Source organism: Choristoneura fumiferana, chromosome 4, assembly GCF_025370935.1.
Source record: "Choristoneura fumiferana chromosome 4, NRCan_CFum_1, whole genome shotgun sequence".
Taxonomy (NCBI): Eukaryota; Metazoa; Arthropoda; class Insecta; order Lepidoptera; family Tortricidae; genus Choristoneura; species Choristoneura fumiferana.
Window position 1 is genome coordinate 3600070 of NC_133475.1, and position 15493 is coordinate 3615562.

General features: G+C 38.3%; 2 protein-coding genes across 6 annotated transcripts in view; one reads left to right on the forward strand and one right to left on the reverse strand.

Moving 5' to 3' along the window:
• The first annotated feature begins 482 nt into the window (after nucleotides 1-482).
• Nucleotides 483-10362, forward strand: LOC141427288 (methionine aminopeptidase 1). Of its 3 annotated transcripts, XM_074086588.1 has the most exons (7): nucleotides 655-742; nucleotides 1141-1224; nucleotides 2288-2558; nucleotides 4036-4207; nucleotides 5425-5719; nucleotides 6223-6359; nucleotides 7100-10362. In XM_074086588.1, exons 2-7 carry the CDS (start codon nucleotides 1152-1154, stop codon nucleotides 7208-7210), a joined length of 1059 nt encoding a protein of 352 aa, XP_073942689.1. In that variant the 5' UTR covers nucleotides 655-742; nucleotides 1141-1151; the 3' UTR covers nucleotides 7211-10362. The 3 variants fall into 3 exon arrangements, with proteins under 3 accessions (XP_073942688.1, XP_073942689.1, XP_073942687.1); XM_074086587.1 differs by lacking the exon at nucleotides 1141-1224 and having other exon boundaries at nucleotides 483-742; XM_074086586.1 differs by lacking the exons at nucleotides 655-742; nucleotides 1141-1224 and adding an exon at nucleotides 2022-2219.
• The window catches only part of LOC141427287 (uncharacterized), a 37440-nt gene continuing 32167 nt past the window's right edge, over nucleotides 10221-15493 (reverse strand). For 2 of the 3 annotated variants that reach the window (XM_074086584.1, XM_074086583.1), the window contains exons 4-8: nucleotides 14703-14806; nucleotides 13960-14052; nucleotides 13532-13663; nucleotides 12166-13293; nucleotides 10221-11851 (exon numbers count right to left, since the gene is read on the reverse strand). In XM_074086584.1, the coding sequence (XP_073942685.1) occupies nucleotides 11654-11851; nucleotides 12166-13293; nucleotides 13532-13663; nucleotides 13960-14052; nucleotides 14703-14806 (1655 nt within the window). In that variant the 3' untranslated portion in view covers nucleotides 10221-11653. The remainder of the gene's footprint in view (nucleotides 11852-12165; nucleotides 13294-13531; nucleotides 13664-13959; nucleotides 14053-14702; nucleotides 14807-15493) is intronic. The other variant, XM_074086585.1, reaches the window with a different exon arrangement.

A 15493-nucleotide genomic window follows, 5' to 3' on the forward strand; every position in this document is an offset into this window, starting at 1 on the left:
ACCGAAATTGTTTCTGGCGTTACCAAAAAATCGTACTTCCAACAAGATATTTCACGGTTTAATAGGTTGAACTTACGTAGGATGGCAGTATTCATGTACACCATCTATTAAATTACAGAAAAAACATGTTTACTTACAAAAATCTGCAATTTTTTGAAAAATGTCGCGGACAGATTAGTGTGGGTAAAAAAGTTGATTGGCTCTCATTCGTCCATCTGGAATGAAGTAAGCACAGTCACCAGCATTAATATCTGCTGCCACAGCGGAGCGTGAAAAAATATCTGACAAGTCCTTCCGGCCCTAGAAATAGAGTCGTATCAGAGATTTATGCACGCTTGTTGTGTCAGATATTGGTGCTGGTGACTGTACTCGTATTTATGTCTATGGTTATCGGAACTACAGTGTGGCACATGTTTTACCACTCCTTGTTACAAGTCCAGCCGTACGTCACGCACGTCGTACCTTTTTAAACAGCCACAGAGCGCCGGTCCGACTGTCAGAAGCCGTTTAAATTTAGAACGCCGGACTCAGGCTTCAGCCAAATTTTAGTGCAAGTGAATTGCTATAAAAAGCTTGGTTATAGAATATTTCCAGTGAATGATTCTAAAGTTTTAGTGTAGTGCGATGGACGATCTAGTTTGTGCGTGGGATAGTGGGTACGCGTTCGCACGAAACACTTTGATCCGATCTTGGGATTTACCTGGTGGTTATCTCTTCTCTGTTCGGCAGTCTTTGTTTAACAGTAAGTAAAGCATTGACACATCTGGTTAGATAAATAAATTAGATACCTATAATCTACCGCTCGACAAGTTTGGTCAGTTTATATACCTACTCTACCGCACTTCCCGTTACTTTTGTTACTAGTCGCGCGGGTCCACACTGAGTCATCTCGAGAGAATCGTCTCTAAATCGAACTGAAAAAGTCTCGCTCAGTCCGGAGTTCGGACCTGCCATTAAGAGATTTTTCAAAACTCCCGCCTGATATAGAGCTACTTATCCAATTTGTTTATTCATCCACGAGTGAAGCAGCGGGATAAAGCTAGGTATAAAGCTTATATAAAAATATAGGTAGGTACTTTTGCCCAATTTCACTGAGATTATGATATCTATTGTTTTGCCAATAGCAGACATAATTTTCAGCTAATTAAAGGATGGCGTCGGTTGATGTCGAGCTTCCTATCTCCATCAATGAGCCTATTATTCTACCATTCGATGGCATGCCAGGTAATGGACAAACTATTATGTACTTTACATACCTAATACTCAAACTTTCCAATTTCGCGCTATTACTTTCCTATCTACTTGTAATTTTAATAAAATTTCGTCCTCTTTGTCTTTGTCACATCGGTAAAGGTACGGTAGCGACATCTTGTTTTCAATTTAGGAACTAGTTTCGGTGCCATTACAAAAAATTTCGACTCGACCCAGAGGGTAGTTTTTTTGTCAAAGATTTACTTACGACTAAAACAGTAAAACGGATGAAATAAATGTTAGCACATTTTATCTCAAACAAAATTAACGAAAAATGGGTGTGTCGCCCATGTAGGCGCCCAAAAAGGTGCGGCCACATGCAAGTCGCTCGACGCTCGTTTCCAGCGATAAATCTTGTCACGTGACCCTATTTTGAATTTCCCGCGACTCGATAAAGCAGTGTCAAGTCGCCGCATCGAATAACAGCGTCAAGATGGCTGCTTGCAGGAATCATCCTTGTTGGTCACATTAAATAATAATATATAAGCTCCTTTAGTGGCAGTCGTGGCAGTGGAACAAATAAAACAAATTGGAGTGAATGAATAAAAAAAAAGTTTTTTTCTGAAATTGAAGAGGTTTTTTTCAGCGATAAAGATCAACATTTTCAACTTTATCGCTATATGTCAAGTGACTTGACGCTGGAAACGAGCGTCGTCGAGCGACTGCATGTGGCCGCACCTCAATGTTTGTTTGTCGTGTTTTGTTGATGACATTGACGTTTTGTTCCGTGCCATCTTGTTTTAAGTTGTCAAAATGGTCATGTCAATGTCAATTCTAATTGTCATCCATCACCTAAAAGTAAAAAAAAATGGCTGCGCTAGGAATGTGCGAAACTCCCGGATGCAAATCTATTGCACAATTACAATGTCCGACGTGTATAAAGCTCGGTATCCAAGGCTCGTTCTTTTGCAATCAGGACTGTTTCAAGAAATCTTGGAAAAATCACAAAATCATCCATTCATTGGCGAGTAAGTAGCGATTTGAGGTTATGTTGCGGTGTGAGGTTACAAAGGTCTGCATCTTTGTTTTGTTTTAGAGGGTGAGACTACAGACGGGTCTGCGGTTGAGTACAATCCTTGGCCGTCGTATAACTTTACTGGGAAGTTGAAGCCGCATCCTCCGGGTCCTAAGCGTACCGTACCGGCGTCGATCGGTCGTCCGGATTATGCAGATCATCCCACCGGTTTCCCGGCGTCCGAGAATGCAGCGAAGGGATCCGGACACATCAAAGTGTTGGACGATGAAGAAATCGAAGGCATGCGCGTCGCTTGCCGCCTTGGGAGAGAGGTGCTTGATGAGGCCGCAAAGTAAGAACCATTTCTGTACTATAAACTGGGTGATTGAGCTAGGCTAGTGAGAGGAAATTATAGGTTGAGTATAGCTAAATATTGGTTTTATGTTTGTTTATGTAAAAATGTTTAATGATTGTAGGAGATTATTAGAAAATGATTAAAGATTGGCTCTAAATTTTTTGCGAAGTCATCTTTGTCATAAGGGCCAATCAACTATTTTACCGACACTTTGGGCGTCTCCTGCGTTACCAAAATTGTCGCTGGCGTTACCAAAAAATCGTACTTCCAGCAAGATATTTCACGGTTTAATAAGTTGAACTTACATAGGATGGCATGTGTTCATGTACACCATCTATTAAAAAACAGAAAAAACATGTTTACTTACAAAAATGTGCAATTGTTTGAAAAATGTCGCGGACAGATTAGTGTCGGTAAAAAAGTTGATTGACCCATAATCATCATAATTATTAACATTGTAAGCGCTTTGGCTCCATACTGTTAAGATTATAATTGTAATTTTATGAATAAATAAATAAATCAGCTGCTAATCAGTTTAAAATCTGTTCATGCATAGTTTTTATTGAGTTACAAGACTTACAGTGGCTTTGCAGGAAGATACCCAAAAATTTTTTTTTGTAAAATTTAAGGTCTACACTTACCAGTTAATTAATAATTAATCAAATCAATTAAGTGTCAAGTAACAGACATACCTACTTACCAACTCACATTTATATTGTTAGTAGGATAATATATACTACCCAAAAGAAAATAGGGGCCATCCTACCAATAATTCATGTAAATAAATGAATTTGAATTTGAATTTACATGTGGGCCTCATGAAATTGAGGTATAATGAAAAAACTAATAAATATAATTCTTTATTACATCCCTTGTATGAAAGTGGTTTTATTAATACAATTTGTAGGCAAGCATGCTCCATCATAGGCCTCATCCTCGCTTTCCATCAGGTGTGATTGTGGCCAAATGCAAGCCTATAGGTACTGTATAAAAAAAAATATAACAATATAAATACTTTTTATTCAGTTAAATGGTTTCAGAATAACAAACATATTTATTATTGCATTACCCATGAAACCCAAGTTGCCCTTATTTTCTTTGGACTAGTATATATTAGCAGTTCCTATGTAAGGCTGGCATAAGCTACATCAATGTTAGACAAATACGCAATCAGTCAAATAAACAGCCTGCGTCATACCAGGTGCAAAGGCGCCCAATATCCTTGGTGCGTTGCTCCATTGCACCGCGATGGACAACCTTTGCACCAGAAACAACCCAAAGAGGAAGTCAAGACCTCTGTCACAAAGATTGCCTCTTCTTTAAAAAAAAGTTGTGCCCCAGGATTTTTAATTATTATTATTATTATTTATAATGCACAGGCAGCTTATAGCTGATGTGTGCATATCATTGTTCACTTGTGTAATTGTCTTCAAAGTAAGTGCTATAGTTTTACAGCAAAAATACTAATTTTCAGAGCATGTGGGGTTGGCGTCACTACAGATGAGATTGATCGGGTTGTACATGAGGCGTGCATTGAGCGGGAGTGCTATCCTAGTCCGCTCAACTATCACAACTTCCCCAACAGCTGCTGTACATCCGTGAATGAGGTTATCTGCCACGGCATACCAGATACCCGTCCATTGGAGGTGGGTTTAGTAGCTTTAATTTTTTAAGATTCCGGAGCCAAAATGGCAAAAACGGAACCCTTATAGTTTCGTCAAGTCCGTCTGTCTGTCTGTACGTCCGTCTGTATGTCACAGGCATTTTACTCGAAAACTACAAAATGTATATCAATGAAATTTGGAGTACAAGATGTCTTGTCAAAGCCGCTGTTTAGTTTGGTAGTTAAATTACAAAAATAAATATTTATAGAGGGGGCACTCCATACACGTAACAGAAATTGAAAAAAATATTTTTTTAACTTGTGTAGTGTATTGGAAAAAGAGGGTACCCTCACGTTTCGTCAGTCTGGTTTTGTCAGGTATGTACGACGCGTGAGCTCCCCAATTTCTCTCGTTATTTCCGATACATAATAGTGGCGACATGAATAAAACGATAATATCGGCTATATTTAAGGAGTAAAAATAGTGAATTTGTGAAGTGTGAAACGCAAAGTTTGGTGAATTTGACATGGCAAATGGTTGCTGGCATCAATGTGTGGCACATAGTTCGACAGCTCTTTTGAAAAGATAGTAAGGTTTCTTTTTTGATTAAGTGAAGATTTCCGGAAATAATCGTTCCCAAAGTAGCGAATATTCCCCCTCTATCTTGTAAACCGTTTGTCCAAAAAATATGGAAAGTTAACGCTTAATAAATACTTTGAACGAAAAGTGGTTTCAACATGATCGGATATACCGTTTTTGAGTTATTGCCGAAAAACTGCGCTTCTCAAAGGACGTAAGTGCCGTGAAGATACGCTCTTATTCTGGTAATAGATTTTAAGACTATAGTAAGTGTTTTAATTGTGTTATAACACACTTAATATTACTTCATTTTTTTCGTAATGGCTACGGAACCCTATCTTGAGCGTGTCCGACACGCTCTTGCCTGGTTTTTATAATAATTGTCATAAAGGGTGCAAGGTCATAGCATACATTTAATTTTATGTGGTAGTGCCTTTTCCGAATAGGCGTAAATACAACAGCTTTAGTATTATCCCTTTCGAACCCAGCCAATCTTTAAGAACAATCAAGGCTATTTGTGTGAGAAAAAAATCCTTATTATGGCACATCATGGTTTTAGTCTGTAGCATCCTTTATTTACTAATATTGTATGAAATTTGGTTTAGAACTTTGGAGACAATTTGAAACCCAGGCAAAGTTCATGCAGGATAGGGTTATAATTTATTCATAAAACATTACAGGATGGGGATGTCTGCAACGTAGATGTGACAGTCTACCACCGTGGCTTCCACGGAGACTTGAATGAGTCCTTCTTTGTGGGCAATGTCCCTGAGACAACACGCAAACTCGTCGAGGTGACGTATGAATGCCTTATGAAGGCCATAGACATTGTGAAGCCGGGTGAGAAGTACCGTGAGATTGGGAATGTGATACAAAAGCATGCGCAAGCCAATGGATTCAGTGTGGTCAGGAGTTACTGCGGACATGGGATACACAGGCTGTTTCATACTGCACCAAATGTACCGCATTATGCCAGTAAGTTAAAAAGCAAAAAGTAAACTTATTATTATTGAAGGATTGATATGATAAGCTTTGCGTTTCATTAATAATCATTTGTCTTGGAAAGATACATTTTGTGTTTTTCTTTTAAAATTAAAAAACAGGAAGGAAGAGGAGGTATTTCATCTGGCTAATCTATCTATTCTTGTCAAAAAGATTCCCTGAATTGATCATCTTAGATGAAACAATACCTTAAAATAAAAAAATTACAACTTCTAAACAGGTGGTATAATTAAAATTTTATGCCAATTTTAGTGGAATAACAAAACGGCTGTTTGTAAAAAAAAAATCATCACCATGGGCTGATGCGTGTGGTATTTACTGGCTAGGAATCTATGGAGATTCCTCAATTCAACACAGTTGAATGCATGGTTGCACAACTATCGGATGCTACTCGAATTTACTGATTTCCTTTTTTTTTCTATTAAATTCACTTTACCCTGCCCTGTGACATACTTAAAGTAAACTCATGCTTACAGAGAACAAAGCAGTAGGCGTGATGAAGCCTGGCCACTGCTTCACCATCGAGCCAATGATCAACGAGGGCAGCTGGCGCGACGAGCAGTGGCCAGACCACTGGACCGCAGTCACCGCTGACGGCTCCCGCTCCGCTCAGGTACTGACGTAGCCTTATAGTGTAGTGTAGTCAATGGAGAACAAAGCAGTAGGCGTGAAGCCTGGCCACTGCTTCGCCATCGAGCAAATGATCAACGAAGGCAGCTGGCGCGACGAGCAGTGGCCAGACCACTGGACCGCAGTCACCGCTGACGGCTCAGACTGACGTAGCCTTATAGTGTAGTGTAGTCAATGGAGAACAAAGCAGTAGGCGTGAAGCCTGCCACTGCTTCGTCGAGCAAATGATCAACGAAGGCTCACGAGCCCCAGACCACTCCAGTCACTCAGGTAGCCTATATCCAGTATAGTTACTTAATATTATAAATGCGAAAGTTTGTGTGTTTGTGTGTATGATTGTCCGTCTTTCAGGTCGAAACGGAGCGACGGATCGACGTGATTTTAGGATAGAGATAGTTTATGGGCCAGAGAGTGACATAGGCTACTTTGTATCCCGGAAAAATGCACAGTTCCCGAGGGAAGAGCGCGCGATAGCCGAATTCCACGCGGGCGAAGCCGCGGGCAAAAGCTAGTATCATATCATACCAAATGGAGAACAAAGCAAATGTTTAATAATTTCATGTGTTTTACATTTTGTTAAAAAATAATTTGTGCAACTGAACAACGAAATTGCACTTTGTAACTTGTTTGAATGCTTTTCTAGGCTTCTAACAGTCTTTTCAGGGTGTTGATTCTGCGTCTATTTTTTTATTACTTATCAAATTTAATCTTATCTATTTCCAGTTTGAACAAACTCTACTAGTAACCGAGACGGGCTGCGATATTTTAACAAAGCGTGCCTCCGGCCGGCCGTGGTTCATGGATCAGCTGGAGAAGCTTAACGCTAACTCCTAAACTAACCACTAGAAATACGTATATCGGCAAACTAACAGACATAGTCTAAACCCGGTAAGTACCTAATCTTGAAAACTTAAGCGTATCCATTATTGGCAGTAGTTCCTTTGGCAGTACAAAGAATAATTGTTTATAATAATAGTAATCATTTTTATTTTCGACCAACTTGGATCATTCAGTTAGTAATACAGTTGGAAAAACTTATGCTAGTGTTAGTTAAGACATACAGAAGGACAACTACGAAACAAAACATCACTAACACAACATTAGGTATTGCGTCGCACGTGAAGTTGACAACAGTGGTTCACGTACGGGCATTCCAGTCTGTCCGCTGTCATGCGCGTTTATGAAAAGAATGGAACTATAGGAACTACTGCGAATAATCCGAGCCGAGTTTGAATTTGTCTAAGCGTGCCCGCTTTCAATCTGTGGGGTTTATGTTTTAATGTTAAGTTGGGCACAAACGGTACAATTTTACTTAGATACAGCAAACTTATATCTTACATTAACTTAAAAAACTGCCACCGTTAAGTTATATGTACATACATGAAATTAAAATTGAATGTTTTCAAAGTTATACAATATATTTTTACCATGTTAATTTTAACAATATTAGAGAGGCCATCTGTCGCAATGGAAAGTATTGGAGTGTTGTTATTCCGAGTAAGTAACTTAGTTTCCAGATTAGTATTGTAATGAGCAATATTTCATACAGTTCTGTTTGTTGAGTCTCAATTGTTACTAATCGAAATTAAACTTACTTAAAAATATATAATTATTGAATAAATAACTCAGAAATTCTAATTTGCATCAATGTTCGCAAAAAAAAATTACTTGCATAAAAATGTATTTTGGACATACAACTAATCTTGTAAAGTTATAAACATTTTCTTCCTGTCCGTTCCCAGAATCACAAATTTGTGCCTAAAATAGATTTTTCGAAAATTCCATGACCTTGAGCGCTTTTTGTTTCGCGTGTTCCCACGGGCACACATTTGAGCCCGCGATTTGGTACATCGCGAGTGCCCAAGGGCACACATTTGCGCCCGAATTTTTTTACCCAATTTTAAACCTTATCACCGAAACTACATGGCCTATATTCAATTGGCGTCGCTTTCATTCGATTGCCAATGAAATATCCTAAAGGTAGGTACCAAACACTCACTCATCACTATGGGAAAAAACACGTTACGACCAGTCGAAGTTCGGATACTCTGTGCGTCACGACTAACAAGCAAAAAAAAAGATGTTTATAAAACTGTAAATTATTGAACGGTTACAATTATATTAAGGTTATATCATTAGGAACTGGACTAAATAAATAAAATTGCAATTCTATAACAATAAGTCTTATATTTTAGCCTTTGTCTCATCAAGTCACCATTTTTCTTTTTTCTCTGGAATACTTATGGTTTTTTGAGTGAAATAGGAGCTGGTACAGTATTTTATACATTCATTCATCATCTTCGTAACAATATACACTTCTCTTATCTAAGTATAAACAATTACGTGCCACAAGCGATAAACCTAACACAAGTGGTTCTCTCAAGTGGTGTCAGATTACACCCTGGGCGCAAAGGGGGGTTCAGCACCGCGCATGATATGGGTACCAAGGGTACCGCCATCTTGCGCTCAAATTTGTGCCTCTGGGATATAAAGGGAGTAATGAGTGCGAGGTTCCTGGGGACGGACAGGTTAAAAAAATCAAATCATGTCTATAACGGTTGAGTCTCTCAAGATTTGTCGTTACATAAGGACGAAAAAAATCGTCAACGCAGCTTCACGAATATTTTAAAAGCATAAAAATACATACACATAAAATGTAACTAAACATGTAATACTGAAGGCTCAAATTCCCAGTTTTAATAAGTGGTTGCACAGTCACCTTTAGTTAAATTATTGGGAAGTCGAAGACGCGAAAGAATATCCTGATTATTTCATTGCTAACTAAAATGAGTTTTTAAATTATACATTTTTTATTTATTTTAGGAGTTTTGTCAATAGTCATAAATAGTCATAATATTTTTGAGCACCTTGGCTGCGTCGACATACATAGAGGTGGCTGTGTATTAAATGTTAAGTACTATTATAGCGGTTTTTGTCATTGAAAAGTTCTGCACCTTTAAGAAGCGGCCACACCATGCATCGCAGTGACGCATCGTATGCGCACCGTTTTTATCGCATGCCCTCCACACTGCTGCTCAAAATACGCAGACGGCGCGGAATCGCAGTGACGTGCCTTAAACGTCACGACTTTTGGTGGTGGACGTTTACGGCACGTCACTGCGATTCCGCATCGTTTGCGTTTTTTAAACAGCGGTGTGGCCGCTCCTTTACGCGGCCGCAATACTGAAAAACACCCGACTGAGAACTTCTTTTGTTATATCTTCGCTGAAACAAAATTTCCACTGGTTTGTTCAAGGACCGAACCATTTCGTTGTTAAATTTGGAATGAACTGTGATTGCTAAACAATTATAATATTTGAGTGTTTATAAAATGTAATTTAAATAAATTACTATATTTTCAGCATGCTCGATAAAAACCGTTAAAATAGTTCGACTTCAGATACATCTCAAAGAGTGGCTTGAGTATGTGCGCCGCTTCCGTGGCAGCAGTGTGTGGATATTTTTTTTAGTTCTTCAGCCTGTACAGTTGCCATCAGATATTTCGGAGCGGCAAAGGTGGTCAAAAATATCGGGACATGCACTCTATTATTAAGATGTTAGAGTTTATGTTTCGATATTTTTGACCGATTGCTCCGTAATATCTGATGAGATGATGGCGACTGTACAATGTACATCCTCTATAATTTGACATAATATTGTGTTAGCATTGTATTATTGTTATGATTGATTTTATCTTGTATTATTTTAAGTATGTTTTTATAGTACTCGATAGTATAAATAGTGTAATAAATATTAAACAAATCCTCTTTTATCTTCAATTTGATTAAAATAGAAACTGAAATATTTTTATAGAAATGTAGAAAAATAAATAAATCACTGTATCTTTTGTTTTATGCCAATGGACCCAGTATTTTATTATTTAACGGAGGATTTGCTTGATTCCTACTCTATAAAAAGTTTTACGATACATCTTTACTAGGTACTTTTATAAAGTGTAAAAAATGCAATAAATGAAAGAAAACTTTTATTTTGTTTCATCTTTTTATTAGAATGTAATTTGGCATTAATATCAAAAATTATCAGTTAACGTATTAGTCATTTAAATGCACTAAAACTTAAAATAATAAAACGTTATTTACATTGAAATAAATAGATTAACTTAAATAATAACAAAATGCTTCAACAGAACTAACCCTATTTCTATGTTACCTATCTATTTAACCTATTTTAACAATTAACGTAATCATGTAACGTAGAATAACAGTCTCAAGTCCGAAGATCGAATAAACACTCAAATTAGTTTGCCAAAATTCTCAGTACATAATGGTTTGCCACGGTATTTTGACAGAAAATTTCATATTTATCTTGCTGTCTCAACTAGCTTACTGAAGTTTACTGAAGCTAAATTAGCTTCTCAAATTAGAAAGCAAAATATATACGAACTTATTCGATGGGAAAAAATCACTAGTTGTAAATTGAAAAAGGAAATAAACTGTTGAAATCAAAAAAAATATAACAGTTGCTACATTTAGGTACAGTATAACATTTTATGTCAATCCGAGCACTGAAAGTGGGTTAAAATTAACAGACGAAGGGAAAGTGAAGTTAGAAAAGGATGAAAAATGTGACAATTATATCGAATTGCTGAGAATGATTAGAATGATTGTATATTTTTATGTTTATAGGGAGCTTAGTACGAGTATTGCAAATGTAATAGCTTCTCTAGCGGGTTGTCGAAATAGCAAAACGTCGACATCTCAAATCTTCCTGGTAGCAGTAGATGACGTTTACTCTGTAAAAGCGCCTTGCATGTGCTCCACCGTCAAAAAATAAAACAAGATGTTTTTATCAGGTTCCCTGTCCCGAAGCAACGTGCAGCGTTCTTTTGACATGCCCCCATAGTAATGATAAAGTAATGTAGTAATTTTCATTGGTTGTCTAAATGTGGTTCAAGAATAAAAATAATATAATATAAAACGTAATAAAATTTAATATTTATCAAAAGAACTGCATTATTTACATCACTGGCCATGAGGCAGAGGCACGTGCCTCATGGACGTACCAGTAGAGTCACGCATGAGGCACATGTGCCTCATGGGACAGGGAACCTGTTATTATGTAAGAAGACAGTCTTAGGGGCTGTTTCACCATCCATTGATTAGTGTTAACGTGGTGTTGACTCACGGTTAAATGTGATGCCGCCTCCGTCTATTCGAACAAAACAAATACAGACGGCATCACATTTAACCGTCAGTTAACACTAATCAATGGATGGTGAAACAGCCCCTTATAAAGTCAATAATTAAATCTGTTGTACTATTCTTCGTAATCTTCAAACAGTGGTATGTAGTCGTCACTCCTGGATCGTAACTTGAGTCCAAAGTTCGTTACTTGGTTCATATTCGGCCCCTGAGTTTTGTCGAAGGTTCTTGTTGTAGCTGCCTTCCAGTTGTCAAACGTGTCTTGCTTCCTCGTCAATTCTTTATGCTTCAACTTTGAGACCAGTACTTCTTTCTGGAAAGAAAATCATGTTAGCACTTGCAGCCATTACAGAAAACGCAAAGATGTCTCGGAAATAAGTCAGAAACAGAACGTCTCAGAAACTGAGATACGATTAAGTAATTTATTGAATCAGGCGATACTTTGCGGAGGTCCATATCAATGAACTAAAACAATGACCTTGGTCGCTATCGTTGGTACGCTTGTTCCAGTTCATTGATACAAAAAAAAGATTGTGTGTCTCTTGTGTGTGAATCTTTTTTTTTACATGTTACATGTCTCAGAAACTGAGATACGATTAAGTGTAATGGACCAGGTTTAGGACTCACCTGCTGAGGAGTGTCCACATAACTGGCGTAGATTCTCAGAACAGGCTCCCCGGTTTTGTCATCAAATGTAAGTTTGCTTTTCGGCGGTATTTTTGCTTTGACCACTGCTACTTTTTGCGGTGTTTCTGTTGTAGTTGTAGATGTAACTGGTGCTTCTGTATCTGTAACAGCAATGAGTCTTATTGGTGATCGCCTCGATATAATGTCGTTCTTTTGTTTGTTATAATCTTGGTCTTCACTTATAGTTGCTTCTACTATTTGACCGGCGTAAACTTTGCCATCTTGAGTGACTTTCTGTTCTTTGTCTTCAGCTCTATATAAAGTATAAGCAACTTTGACTGACTCTTCTGGTTTAGTAAAAGGAACTCCAAGGACCGACTTCAGTTCGCCTGTAGTTTCATTTTTGTCTTCTTCCTTTTTATGTACAAAAAATGGTTGGAATTCTGGGCTAATAGTCGTGGTCCCGTTTTCTGTTTCTGGTTTGGTGGGCTCTATGGGTTTTTCTGTTTGTACTTGCGCTAAAGCAGCTGCTGCTCTTACGTCATTGATTGCTGAGAAAAAACCGCTTGCGATAGCGCTACCGACGCTTTGACCAACCTGAGCATAGTATAGGGGAGTTGTCGTCTTCTCTTTCTGTTCTTCCGTAGTACTTTCTACGATGTACTTAATTGTTGTAGTTGACGGCTGGGCCTCAGTAACTAGTTCAACTGTTATATTTTGTGGCAGCGGAGGCGTAGTTACTTCATTTTGTTTCTCAGTGACATTGGCTACGACAAATTTCTGTGGTACTAGTGTAACAATGGTGTTTTCCTGCGTTTCTCTTTGATATACGTTCTTTTGGGCGTCTTTAGCTACAAAAGGTATAGGCGGCTGTTTAGTAATCGGTTCATTTTGCTGTAGCAGTACCACTTGTGGTTGAACCTGGGACGCTTGTGACTGTATCTGTTGTTCCGTAGGCATATCCGCCGCGTACGGGATAAATTCAACTGCAGGGAATCTCTGTAGCAACTGGTTTTGTATTTTATGTAAGAACCCTGGATCGGGTTGGTAAAGAGCGTTCGGCGGTATTATAATGCCTTCAGCGCCTGAGTTTAAGAGTTCTTGGTGGGTTGGCATACCGGTGAAACCCTGGAAAAGTAATAATGTAATGAAGCGTGAAGCGTTTTGAAAAAATGATTTTCTGCCAAGTTTCATGCGGCGTATTGTTATCGGAAATAAGGACCCCTTCCGAAAGCGCATACATACTATAGTTTAAAAATATTACCATGTAAAAGAGCCTTTTGCGTCCTACTGACAGATTAAACGTTTCGATTTTGTCCTAGGTTTATGTCCGCTGTATTTTATTTACCGGTGAGCATACAATTACCTGCTGTAAAGTAAACTGTTGTGGCACTATTTGAGTTTGAGGCATAGATATTGCTGATAATCCGTAATCGGCTGCAAATTGTAAAGCAGCTCCGTTTGTCACCAATCTTTGTAGTTCTGGGCCTGTTAGGGACTGAAAAGATATAAAAATGACAAGAATTTTCTACTTTATAGATATATTGAAAGCAATGTCTATATTAAAACTGGTTCTCTATCGTTGCCCGAATTTCATATGCCATAATGTATCGTTTTCCATAATTTTCATTTGCCATAAAGTAATTTATTTCTGAAATAGTATTTTCTTCAGAGTTGATATTAAACTAATCTAACCTAACCTGCATTCTATAAGATGACATTTAAAAAAATCTTGCAAACGTTGGTATGGCAAGTGAAATTCGATCAAGTAAAGGTACGATTAAAACTACACACCGTAGCTTTTGAAAATCCTATAGGCGACTCAATCTTGGCAACGTGGTAGGTGGGTTCTACGTATTTCTCTGTAACTTCATACGTTGGTTTTGGCTGAAAAAAAAAACAAATTTCTTGTAAAACATTACGATGTAACGTTATTGGGGCGAGAGGGGGGTTCTTATAACTGCTACGTTTACAGTTTGTTTACGTTTACTGTTACAGTTTGTTTGGGTGAGGCTCGCGAGCGTTTTGCCCGCCCGTTCCAGTGTGTTATGAATACTGGAACGGGCGGGCAAAACGCTCGTGAGCCACTTACCCATGTGTCATAAAATAATTCGTACTTATTCAATACTCCTCAAAAGTTCGGATCCATTATTAGTTCATCTTATTGTTCTTGGCCTCATAAAGCTCTCATACTGACTTGCCAGTGCAATTGCGCCAAAAAATGCCAACTAAATTTGAAAAACAACTAAAGAAAAGCTAAAAGACTTAAGTAAAAATGGTCATTTGGGTGTTACGTGAGAGAGTAACAATCACACAAACAATTTCACATAATTTTGCATGAATATATTTAGAAAAAGTCGGAACGAAACGGACACATCCATAGAATATTTATGGGACACATCTGGAGACCCTGTTTTTCCAGCTCGGAATCATGGACTAAGGATATACCTACCAAATTTTGTGGAAATCGGCGAGATAAACTCAGGGTACATCGGCAGATAGAAATGCTCTAGTAAGGGGTTCCATCAGAGACTTACGGCTTCCGTGACGTGTGTCTTCAGACCGTGTTCGGTGGCGTCGACAACGACGATGGGCTTCTCGGACAGGCTGAGGTTGGGCGCTGGGATCGTGTGGATGGCACCTGGGGGTCAACACTGACTGAAACGATTGCATTCGTCCACGAAACGAGTGCCACTTGATTAGCTGATGGTAACCAGGGAATGGAACACAAACTTTCATTTTTTTTTTAGTTATCCGTGGTAAGTATAATAATAATCTAATCAACTTAGAAAAGTTAAAAAAACCCCGGTATTGTCATTTTAATATATATATTACTATCAAAAACATGCTGAACCGCAAAGAAATTCGCCTTTCACGTTTAAAAAATCGCATCGAAATCAGTCTCTTCGTTTAAGAGTTTGCAGGTGGTAGGACCTTGTGCAAGGTCCGCTTGGATTGCAACCACCATCTTGCTCGCTAATCCTGCCGTGAAGCAGCTGTGCTTGCACTGCTGTGTTTCGGCGTGGAGAGTAAGGCAGCCGATGCCTATTGCAGATGTATATAGGCGGTGGTGATCTCTTACCATCAGGAGACCCACTTGCTCGTTTGCCATCCAGTCGAATAAAAAGAAACTGGCATCACCACAGGTACACATTGGCGCCTGTTGTTCTGCCAAGATTTAAAATTTAACAAAATATCTTATGTGTAAAGATTTTTTACACGATGTATTTTGCACGCTGGAATACTAACTTAATTGCTGTCAAGTGGCATTCTCTTTCCGTGGACGTTAGTTATCTCTCTTGTGCTATTTGTGCACTAGGTACAGATA